Source organism: Micromys minutus (assembly GCF_963924665.1).
Source record: "Micromys minutus genome assembly, chromosome: 6".
Classification (NCBI taxonomy): Eukaryota; Metazoa; Chordata; class Mammalia; order Rodentia; family Muridae; genus Micromys; species Micromys minutus.
Window position 1 is genome coordinate 12,683,849 of NC_137975.1, and position 12,019 is coordinate 12,695,867.

The following is a 12,019-nucleotide window of genomic DNA, read 5'->3' on the forward strand; positions in this document are numbered from 1 at the left end:
ATGGAGGAAGCAAGAAATTGACTCCTTCAAATTGTCCTCCTGAGTTGCACACACACACACACACACACACACACACACACACACACACACACCACCACCACCACCACCACCACCACCACCTCTATACATAATGCAATAAAAAAATCAAAACATATAAGTATATTTTCAGTCCAGAGACTGGATTTAGCAAGATAGATCCTCTGGAAGTAGAAACCCGATGGGTGGGAACATAATTCCCGGTTGACTAAGTGTTTTGAAAACCAGGTTCTTCCTACAATGGGGACTTGCAGAAACAGTGCTTGGTAAGCAGGGTCGCATTATTCACCTCATGGGAGGGGAGGGGAGGTTCACATAGCCACTGTGTCCAAGGGGAGGGTTGGAATGGGCAGTGTATCCACATTTCCCGTGTATGAAGCAGCAGAGCATTTCTGAGCAACTGTTGGAAATCTACTTCAGCGGAGATAAACTTTCTGAAATTGTAGAAATTTTTGAGACCAGCAACAACAAACAACATTTTATATGCTTCCTAGGAAACACGCGGTTTTGTGTGTAGGTATGTGTGCAGAGTAGCAGACAACCTTGACTGTCATTCCGCAGGTGCCTTCTTTTTGACAACCCAAACTGTCCTGCGGGAACCTCCATCCTCTCCATCACTGGCCTGTCACTCCTCCGCACACCCACCGTCCCTCAGTGGCCACCTGTGACACAGATTAATGTTCACCTTGGCACCCCTCCATCTCATGTATGGGCTGAGTGAGCATAGGCTTTAGCCACAAACCAACCACTGACTGTGAGATCCTGTTGCCGGAAAGGAAAGCCTGGAGTTCACATGGTAGCTGTGTACTGTCACTTCTGAGAGATGAAACAGGAACTGTGTCCACCATAGACAGACTTTGCATGTCCACCCCAGGCTGTGGCATTTCGTTTCCAGAGCACTGGGCTGGGGTATTCTGGGACTTTACCAGGCTTAGAGAATGACAAGTCTCCTGGAGGTTGCTGACTGCCCAGGAAAATGGGAAGAAACAGGGACAGATGCAAGATCAGGGCCAAGAACATGGCCCACCTGTCATCCATGAGCTGATTGACAAGAACCCACTTCCCATCTGATAAGCAACTGTGGCAGCAAGAAGGCAAAGAAAGGAAGTTGTGCTGTTCCTGCTGTGGGTACCTTTGCTACAGTATCTTTGCCACAGTGGGTACCTTTGCTACTTATCTTTGCCACAGTAGGTACCTTTGTTACAGTATCTTTGCCACAGTGGGTACCTTTGTTACAGTATCTTTGCCACAGTGGGTACCTTTGCTACTTATCTTCGCCACAGTGGGTACCTCTGTTACAGTATCATTGCAACAGTGGTATCTTTGCTACATTGGGTGCCTTTGCTACAAGGAACCATCTCCCTCCTGAGAGAGACAGAGAAGGCAGTAGGTCCCCACAAGCTGGGACCACTTGTGATTTTCAGCGTTCTTCCAGCTTTCGGTCAGCAGGGAATTCACTGACCAGTTATGCTGGGATCTCTGTTTTGTCTCCAGTGGTCCTCTCTGTGGGCTATGGCTGACACCAGTTCAGGTCGTAGGCCCTGTTCTTAGCATGGAGTATTGGCTGCCCATACCTGCAAGAAGCAGCCAGACTCCAGTGTGACACCTCTGCCCAATATGGGCCTAGCAAAAGGTTTTTATACTGGGTTCTGCCCCCTTTTCACTTTATGATGCCTCCCCTGTGGGAAGAGGGATATTTCATACTGTGTACTTTGGCTGGTTCTTCTTCTTTTGCTGTGTCAAAAGATGCTCCCTGGCCCAGGGGAGCCAACAGGATCTCTCTTATGTAATGATAGATCACTCAAGCTCAGCTGGATTTAGGGAACTGGCTGGGTAACTTTTCTCATAGATGGATGCCACAGGGCTGGGGGATAGATGCGCTACACCCCAGTTGTGGTCTGACCCTCTGTGTTTGGGAACAATAAAGTTTGACACTTATAGCTTTGGCAGTAAAACCCCTTCCAGTTGTTTTGAATTATATACAGGAGTCTATTCTGGATTCCTGAGATTGCAGATAACTGAAACACATACATGCACACACACAAAAATGTTACATTTCTTCTATACACACCTGTGATTAATCAGGCCTAATTAATAAACTAGGCACAGGAGAGCTTAATAAAAATAATAACAAAGGACACTTTTAACTACTGGAACAAAATGAGGATGTGGTCTCTTTAAGAATTCAGAAAGCAATATTTGCAGACTTTTATGGTTGTTTGTAACTGGGAGGAAGGAAAAAGCATGGGGAAGGGGGCTGTGGAACCCCCTGAAGAAGAGTGTGGGGCCATTGTGCTTTCTGGGTGCTCTGAACGTAGGTTCTCTGCCAACAGGGCAAATCGAAAGGGGTCTCTGTCATTCTCCTTAGGGACCAATTTTATGAAGGCAGGCCTAGAGCGAGTCCAAGGGGTTACTCTCAGCAATCTCTAATGCTCCCCGCCCCCCTCCCCGAACTGCACCGACAAGAGTCCACTTCACGGAGATGTCCAAATTAAAGGCGAGAAGGCACCGTGGTTTAAAGGAGGGTCAGCACCAACTTAATAGAGGGGAAACAATTAGACTTCTTCTGAAGATTGGGTTCACTAATGGCTCTGGTGAGACAGTGACTTCACACCTCAGAAGGATCAATTTGCAGGCTCCACGGTGACTCTGGACTTTCAGGGAGTGGGGAACAATCTCCTCAGCTCAGCTAGGATCAAATAGGGCAGCATCAGACCCTTCCCTGAAGAAAGGACAGACCTACAAAAACTTCTGCACAGACTCGGGAATATTGCCGAGCCTCCTCACACGAGCCCAGGGATGCAGGAGGGTCCAGACCTGGCTCCTCTGTTCATTAGAGGCTTCTTTCTTATCCCCGGGACGGGGATTTGCTGCACTCGACGCAGTTCTTGCCCCGGCTCTGCACCAACTTTAGGATGTAGCTAACAAGGAATATAAAGAACGGGGATTAAAGGGTAGAACCCAACAAAATACAGTCTCTTATACCAGAAGTGTCTGTCTTTCTCTGCAGATACCACAAGGGTGGGATCTGCTGTTTAATGTGTGGCACTTGCTTTAAAATGCTTAAGTTGAAATATAGGGACCCTGCATATGTTGAAATATAGGGACCCACTTTTTTTTAACTAAGTAAGAATAATAGCAAATCCTGTTATATATGAAATACACGTGTGTACATATCGAATGTGTGGTGCACCATTCTGAGCATCTCAGCATATACCTGCACCCCAGGAATTCAGATCACAGCAACACACGCATATATATATATATATATATATATATATATCACTCCTGTGCTACATCCAGAAAAGACCCGAACCCAGCTCAGGGCCCCCACAAGCTGTGCCTGTCTCCATTTCCAGGGTCTCACACGTGGCTTGTTTTCTCCCCCTGTGTGTGGTCCACGGGTAGCATGAACTTGACAGCGCCATCTTTCTCCCAGCCCCTGCGGATCCTGGTGAGTCTGCGGCTGAGGCAGGGCAGGAGGAAGAGGCCCTTGGCCAGGATGATCACACAGGGCAGAAGCAGTGTGAGAGTGAAGGTGGGCGGCAGGTAGAACTTGTAGTGGTTTTCCTCAAAGGCACGGGTCCAGCCGTACGTGAGTGTGTGCATCGTGCTCAGCATCAGAGCCACAAAGCCCAGCGTGGACTGCGGGAAGAGAGAAGGCAGGAATGAAAGAATGACCACCGAGCCAGGGCACCGCCGGGTCAAATCCCAGCCCTGTGCCAACTCGGAGGAGTTGGTTTTCGCCTTCCCCCATGTAAGTCCCAGGGGTGAGCTTCAGCTTGTCAGGCTTGGCAGCAACCACCTTTACCACTGAGCCCTCTTGCTGGCCCTGGCCACCATCCCCTCCTCCACTTCTTAACAGAGTAATATACTATTATTCATACTTCTCCTCTGGTCTACCCTCAGACTCAGTATGGAGTTAAGGATGGCTTTGACCTCCTGATCTTCCCACCTCTATCTCATGAATGCTCTGTTGGGGAGAGAATTCAGGGTTTTATGCACGCAAGGCAAGCCCTCTACTCCTGAGCTGCAACCCCAGAGCCCTCTGCTCTTCTGTATGCTACTGTGATTGCTTCCTAAACTACCTGGGCCGAAAACAGGAGTCACACCAGGCTAAAGGAGTATAAAGACTGAGCCCGGCAGATCTGACAGACAGCCGGGCTTTCTTTCCTTTCTCTTGCTTCTTCTTTTCTTCCAACTATGCTATTTGGAATTCTGATGACTCCTAGCAAACTTTAAAATGGAATCACACTGAAGGAGCTTAAGAAAAAAACTCTACTGATTTTATGCACATTCTCATTTATATTAGAATAGAAACGAAGGTCTGCTGGCATAACCAAACCAGAATTTTACAGATAATACCTAACTGAGGTAAGGCTGGATTATAAAGAGAATTCATTATAAATTGTCTTAAGGAGAAACACAAGGTAGTTAGGAATAGCGGTGAGCCCCAGACGGAGGGAGAGCATCATTCAGAATGCCATTCCTTAAGATGGTCCAGCTTAGCATGACAACAAGCATTTTCCAAGGGCTGTGCACTGTCTTTATGGGCAGCTACCTGTCTGTCTGTCTGTCTGTCTCTCTCTCTCTCTCTCTCTCTCTCTGTGTGTGTGTGTGTGTGTGTGAGAAGGCTGAGGTTGATGTCAGGGATCATCCTTACTTACTCTCCCACCTTATTTATTGAGGTGGGGAGTCTCTCAGTCAAACCAGAGCTTGCTGATGAGCCTTATCTCATTAGCTAGTTTACTTGGGGTTCCCATCTCCACCTTCTGAGGTTGAAATTGCAGATAGCCCCCCCCCCATTCAGCATTTACATGGGTTCTGGAAACCAAAACTCTAACCCTCAAGTTATGTGTATGCCAAACATTTTAACCAACAATTCATCTTCCTAGCTCTGCTCCCACTACATTTCCTAGAGTCCAAATAAAATACCCAAATGCAGCCAAGCAGTGATGGCACATAGCTCAATGCCAAAACTCAGGTGGCCAGCCTGGTCTACATTTGGAGTTCCAGGACAGCCCAGTCCACACAGAGAAACCATGTCTAGAAAAGCCTCCCCCCCGCCGCGCCTAACAAAACCCAAATACAATGAGACACCCCTGTCTCTCTACATCTGATTTTATTCCTGAAAATCAGACAGTCAGAGGCTGGTTTCGAACAAGAGCTACACATTAATATCACCCGAGAAGCGTGAGAGAAACACTGGAGTGTTAGCCCCACTGTCAGAAACTCAGACTCAACTGGTTTAGGGTAGAGCTCCGACATCTGTTGTTTTTAAGAGTTCAGCAGACGATTCAAATATATCACCAGGACAAAGCCACTGATTTTGGAAACCCTCTCACCCACAGCCTTCTAGCTGGAGGTTGAGGGACCCACGCAGGGCCCTGGTGCCAAGGCTGTTTGATTGGTTAGGGTCCAACCTTCATCTGATGCTCCTCCTCAGATGAAGAACCACCGGCCACATGCAGGTGTGGGGTTCCTGCATGGTTCGATGAAGCAGCCGTAAGAACCCAGTCAGGCCTAGGACATGGCCTCACGGGAGGCTCGGTATCTCTCCTGGGATACGCCCACATGGGCTAGTGTCTTAAGCACTCCGTCTGAAGACTGAGGGACAAGAATGCTGGGCCAGCGTGGAAACCTGCCCAGGGTCCAGCAGCCACAGCCAGCACTTCTTTCCTTTGTTTTCTGGGATCCGTGATACACGTGGCCGGAATCCTAACTTTGGGCTAGTAGTTTCTAGCCAGGGCCAATGGCCAGAAAGCCTTTAGATTTTTCCAATCCAAACAGCAGCTGGGAAGCCTGGATGTTTTCAGAGACTTTGTTTTCCCTAAAATTCTCTCTGTCCTTGGGAACAATTTTTTAAAAAATTTCTAGAGGACCAAAGGAAATTAGAAGGAAAAGTGTTGTTAAGGAGCCATTAATACCCCAGCCCCAGACACACAAACCGAGCTGGTGTCATTTTTATTACACAGAAGCTTGTTAGCCATGGCTCCTACAGCATGAAGGAGCTTTGGCCATCACTTATCAAGTGGGGGTCAGGCTGGTCCTTGTCAATGTCTTAGGTGGTGGCTGCATGAAGCAAGGTCAGAGGAAGCATCTGTAACTCAGGGGCAGAACTTGGGGTGTCAGGGCTGCACCCCGGTTCTGCACAGATGCATTATATCCTGGACACTTTACAGTGTTATAGTTGAATTGAATAGGGAGAGTCCAATGCAGACGATGCTGAATAAAAACAAAGGAAAAAAAGGAAAAAGAAAGACAGACAAACCCTAACTGAAAACTGCTACAGGGGCTGGGGGCATGACTCAGGAGCAGGCTGCTTGCCCAGCAAGTACGAGGTCCTGGGACCCATCCCCAGCACCAATAATCAGGGCCTGGTGGTGCACACCTGTCATCTCAGCTGGGAGGCAGAAGCAGGGATCAGAAGTTCAAGGTCATCCTCAGCTATCTAGCTGGTTTAAGGCTAACCTGGGCTTCGTGGGATCCTGTCTCAAAAAGGAAACGAGCCAACAAAAGAGTTGCGGGTATAACTCAGCTAGTCAAATGCTTGCCCCACATGCACAAAGGCTCTGCTTTGACCACAGTGCCACAGGGATGTGTGTGATGGTATGTGCCTGATCTTAGAACGTGGGAGCTAAGGCAGAAGGGGCAGGCACACATTCAATGTTTTCCTTTACTACCTAGCTCACACTTGGGGCCAGCCTGGACTAAATGAGACCCTGTTCCCAAACTGAACTGAACCAAACCAAACCAAACCAAATTAAACCAAACTAAATCAAATCAAACCAAACGAACTAAACCAAACCAGACTAAACGTAACAAAACAGCACCCAGATTACCTTGGAAACGGAAGGTTAAATGCATGGAAAATGGGATCTTTTAATTGGGTCGATATTTCAGCTGTTCTCAGATCAGCTCAACAAAGCATTCCAGGCCCAGGGGTTGGTCTAGGATCTTTGGGACACCAATAGATTTCTAAATCCAATAGCTCCTCACTGCATGGGAACTTGACAGGAGTCAAGAAGGCCAGACCTTCCCTCAATCCCTCCCCCGTCCCCGCTGTTACTGTGCACAGAAAGCCTGCCTTTTTCCTGTGTCCACTCGGGGACAGGTGATGGACAGATGCTCCAAAGCTTGGAGGTGAGCATCTGGTGGACTAGGGTACCCAAGGTGCTTTGGAACTGGTCCTGTGTTCCTGCCACTGGAGGGCAGCGTGCATGTTTACGGGTCACCTAGATGCCCAGGCTGTCCCTGAGCATCCTAGCAGGGACATCTGCATCTCTCGGGAAGAGCTCCATGGCTTTAGAACCCCCCCACTCCCTTCGCAAACACTGTTGACAATGGAAGACAATAAATGCATTATGTATTTTACATGCCCAGTGGATAGCCAGGCATAGCACAGAGAGAGAGAGAGAGAGAGAGAGAGAGAGAGAGAGAGAGAGAGAGAGAGAGGGAGAGGGAGAGAGAGACAGAGAGAGAGGGAGAGAGAGACAGAGACAGAGAGACAGAGACAGAGACAGAGAGAGGGAGAGAGAGACAGAGACAGAGACAGACAGAGACAGAGACAGAGAGACAGAGAGAGGGAGAGAGAGACATAGAGAGAGACAGAGACAGAGACACAGAGAGAGGGAGAGAGAGACATAGAGAGAGGGGGAGAGAGACAGACAGAGAGACAGAGACAGAGACACAGAGAGGGAGAGAGAGACAGAGACAGAGACACAGAGAGAGGGAGAGAGAGACATAGAGAGAGACACAGAGAAAGGGAGAGAGACAGAGAGAGAGGGAGAGAGAGACAGAGACAGAGACACAGAGAGAGGGAGAGAGAGACATAGAGAGAGGGGGAGAGAAACAGAGAGACAGAGACAGAGAGACAGAGAGAGGGAGAGAGAGACATAGAGAGAGGGGGAGAGAAACAGAGAGACAGAGACAGAGAGACAGTAGCAGTTGGGAGTCGGGTCTATAGCATGCACCTGTAGTCCCAGCGAGGAGGATCTCAAGCCCACGACTTTGAGACCAGCCTGTGTAACACAGTGAGACTCTGTCCCCAGTCAAAGCAGAAACAGATGGCTAATGCTTTTCAGAGGTAGTGGGGCCGTGACCAGACACCCCCGAGAAGAGTAGCGACGTGCTTTTCATTTCCTTCTCACCTGCCTCACAAACATTTCTCACGACATTAACTTCATTTTCAGGAGTTAAATTGAGGGTTGGGGGCAGGGTCATGGTCTGCCTATACCCCCAGAGCAGGTGGTGCTGAAAGTGGCGTCAGGGGGCCCTGGCAACCCTGTTCCATACCAGGGCCTGCAGAAGAGAGAGAGAGAGCTGAGGTGTCTGAGGCTAGGGCACAGGCATTAGACACCCACAAACGAAAGCCTGCCATCTCTCTCGCTCAATATGTAAAGCAAAGCACGGCCTCTCCAGCCCCAGACAGCTTTTGCTAACAAAATCAAATCCACAGGCTTCCTCCTGCAGCCAGAGCTGGAGCATGTAATCGACAGCTGCTTAAGGAAAGAATTTTCTGGAAAGCGAAGCGACCCACAGCCCGTTTTAATTGTGACCAAACCACATACCTAGGATACTTGAGGCGGGAAGAGAAAAATCCGAGATTTGGGTATGAGACAAACAGGGATTAGTCCCAGATCAAGAAAAGTTTTTTCCTCTCCACCCTCTTAGGCCAGCGTGTGTCAGCCCCGAGCCCTCCTTCAGGGGCCTTCTGGGAGAAGCAGAGCCCTTGAGATTCACAGCCATGCTTTCAAAACCAACCACAGCTGTTTGGTTCTAAGGTACACTAAGGGTCCCTAGTCACAAAGAATTAATTTGGGTTACATAAGAGCAATATTCTGTCACTGTCCCTCTGAGTCCTTGCTGAACAGAGAGGCTACAACAGAGGTTGACAGTGGGGGTGGATGAGGCCGTTCTCTGCCCTGATACAACTGGCAGGAGCCAAGGTGAGACACCTCTGTCCCCTGGAGGGACCCTCCTCTGCTTTATGAAGAATAGGGGGAGGTGCCCAGAGAACTTGAGCCAAGTCCCCCACGTGGGTGGTGTGTTCCTTACAAGTTCTGCTCACCTCGATCCCAACAGCCTCCTGGTGTGCGGCATCTGCTCAGAGTGGCCGCTGCCTTGAGGAATACAAAGGAGACTTTTTGTTTTTAACAGCAGCCTTGGCTCCCTAAGTGTTGGCATCTGTCAGCCAAGAGACAGAGTCAATGTGGCAGTGGTCACAGATACCTGGTCATCAGAGGTCTATAAACTACACTAGAATCTCCAGTGTGTCAATGTATACCGTGACTCTCTTAGGGGAAGTAAATCCATAATCCGTCAGAGGAATATCATCTGTCTGTCTGCCTGTCTGTCTGTCTACCTATCACCATCAATTCACACATGCACTCATTCATCTCTCATCCATTTTATACACTTATATCAACATGAGTCTACTTATTATCTATCTTATCTATCATCCATCTGTCTGTCTGTCAATCTGTCTATCTATCATCTATCAATCAATCTATCATCTATCTAGTCTATCATCTATCTGTCTATCTGTCTGTCTATCTATCTATCTATCTATTATCTGTCTATCTATCTATCTATCTATCTATCTATCATCTATCTGTCTATCTATCTATCTATCTATCTATTATCTGTCTATCTATCTATCTATTATCTGTCTATCTATCTATCTATCTATTATCTGTCTATCTATCTATCTATTATCTGTCTATCTATCTATCTATTATCTGTCTATCTATAATCTGTCTGTCTGTCTATCTATCTATCATCTATCTATTATCTGTCTATCTATCTATCATCTATCTGTCAATCTATTATCTATCTATCTATCTATCTATCTATCTATCTATCTATCTATCTATCATCTATCTATTGCAGAAGTTGAAGCATGAGCCTACACACACTTGGCAAGTACTCTACCTGTAAGTGACACCCCAGTCCTCATTCTTTTTTCTCTGGATTTTGTCCAAGAAACAGTGTCATTTAGGAAACACTGCTTGGTCCTATCACAGATCAAGCCTCACACTTAGCTCACACCTGCCCCACATGCGGACAGAGCACAGTTGAGCTGAGGGTGTGTGCTGGCAGTTTCCAAGCTAAGTCAGAGCTCACTGCTTCCCACGTACGCCAGGACCCTGCAGTGGCTGTTTATGGGGTCCCTGTGTCCCCTGAGTAAGTCCAGCCCGGGTTCCACACTCTGTCCTCCATTCTTGTCAGAGCCTCTGTGTGACAGACTTCCCAGGGTCTGAAGCGAGCTGAAGCAGGATCAGGAGGCTGGGAGACCCTGCCAGGTGGGAGGTTCTCGGCACCTGTGCCCTGCCTGGGCCCTGGCTCCACGGAGGAAGCTGCTTTACCTGCACGAAGCTGAACTCCTTCCAGTTCAGCGAGTTTGCGATGGACGGGAGCGAGGTGATCGCCAGCAGGGACAGCATGCCCAGAGCCAGCACGCCCAGGGACAGGTAGATCTCCATCCGCCAGACTTCTTCCTCCACCCAGAGGCGGCTCTTGTTGGCTAGGACCTGACAAGAGTGAAACCGTGACTGCTGTAGCCAAGGCTGACACCCTAGGACACATGTAACTAAACACGCCAGAGGACAAGAGAGCTACAGTTGTGTTCACGCCCTGCTGGACGGCCAGCGTGTGCCAGGCCCATGAAAACCACTCACTGGGGCTGCAGAGATGGCTCGACAGGTACAAGCACTTCCTGCTCTTGCCAAGGAGCCATTGGTTCTCAGCTTCCATCTGACAGTTCACTACCACCTATAACCCCGCCCCAGGGCTCTGACCCCCTCTTTTGGCCTTCGAGAGCCTTGCACTCACGTGCACACACTCATACGTGGACATACACATGCAAATAAAAATAAACCTATAATCGGGGTGGAGGCAGTGCAGGCCTTTAATCCCAGCTCTTGGAAGACGGAGGCAGGAGGATCTCTGTGAAAGTCAGTCTGTGACTTTCAAGGCAGCCAGGACAGAGAAACCCTATCTATAAATAAATAAATAAATAAACAAACAAACAAACAAACAATCCATCTTTTAAAAGCTATTAATTTCTTGAATACTCCTTAAAATAGAAGGCACCGTGCACCCACTCTAGGGATCATAGAAACAAGACAAAGGCTGAGTTGCTTTCTCGAGTCATGGCTCCCTTGCCAACCATAATGGTGGCCTCCGCCAGAGGGTAGGATAGCAGAGAGATTGACAGGATACACAGACCCTCAGCGGGGCCTGGTGTGCGAGCCTATAATCCCAGCACTTGGGAGGCTGAGTCAAAAGGACTATCGGTTCGAACCTAGCCTGGGCTACACATTCAGACTCTGACTCGTATCTCAACCTCCACCAGCCAAAGAAACATATGTTCCGTAAGTGTGGCTGCACCACACTGTTTCTCAGCACACACGGTGCAGGGCAGTGGATGTTTCTCAGCACACACGGTGCAGGGCAGTGGAAAGGTACTGTATCGAGGATCTCTATGGACCCACAGCTCTGTTAGCTGCTTCCCCTCCCAGCCTGTTTTAACCTGCTTCATTACTGGCTTGTGCTCAGGACACGTAGTGACACTCAATGACCCCCCCTCCCTGCCATCTCCAAACTCAAAACCCTCAGACCTTCTTTTCTGCGGCCTTCTCTGAGGCACAGAGCACCAGCTCAACCGTTGCCAGGTAACAGACTGACATCTCTTTACCAGTTAGTTCAGCAAGCACTTTGGAAGTCCCTACTGTGTGCTGAGCTCCGAGCTGTGAAGAATGAGAGGATGCTCTGTCATAAGTGGTCTCCCACCCAGCTGCAGGGACGTAGGCACATCAGGGATGTTCTGCCAACCCTAGGTCTCCCTCTTCACCCACTGGCAGTCCCTGACCCAGCGCCTGCATGGGGAGAACTTAGATCAAGGTCCTTCCATTAGGACCGTCGTCATGACTCATCTCAGCCCTGAATGCTCATACTTTAATCTGCCATCAGAAGAGCAATA

At 48.7% G+C, this 12,019-nt stretch overlaps 1 protein-coding gene across 2 annotated transcripts in view; it reads right to left on the reverse strand.

The window, feature by feature from the left end:
- Positions 1-407: 407 nt before the first annotated feature.
- STEAP3 (STEAP3 metalloreductase) overlaps positions 408-12,019 on the reverse strand; it is a 43,342-nt gene continuing 31,730 nt past the window's right edge. For both annotated transcript variants that reach the window (XM_080918416.1, XM_080918417.1), the window contains exons 4-6: positions 10,404-10,568; positions 3,404-3,681; positions 408-2,957 (exon numbers count right to left, since the gene is read on the reverse strand). In XM_080918416.1, coding sequence (XP_080774542.1) covers positions 2,885-2,957; positions 3,404-3,681; positions 10,404-10,568 — 516 coding nt within the window. In that variant the 3' untranslated portion in view covers positions 408-2,884. The remainder of the gene's footprint in view (positions 2,958-3,403; positions 3,682-10,403; positions 10,569-12,019) is intronic.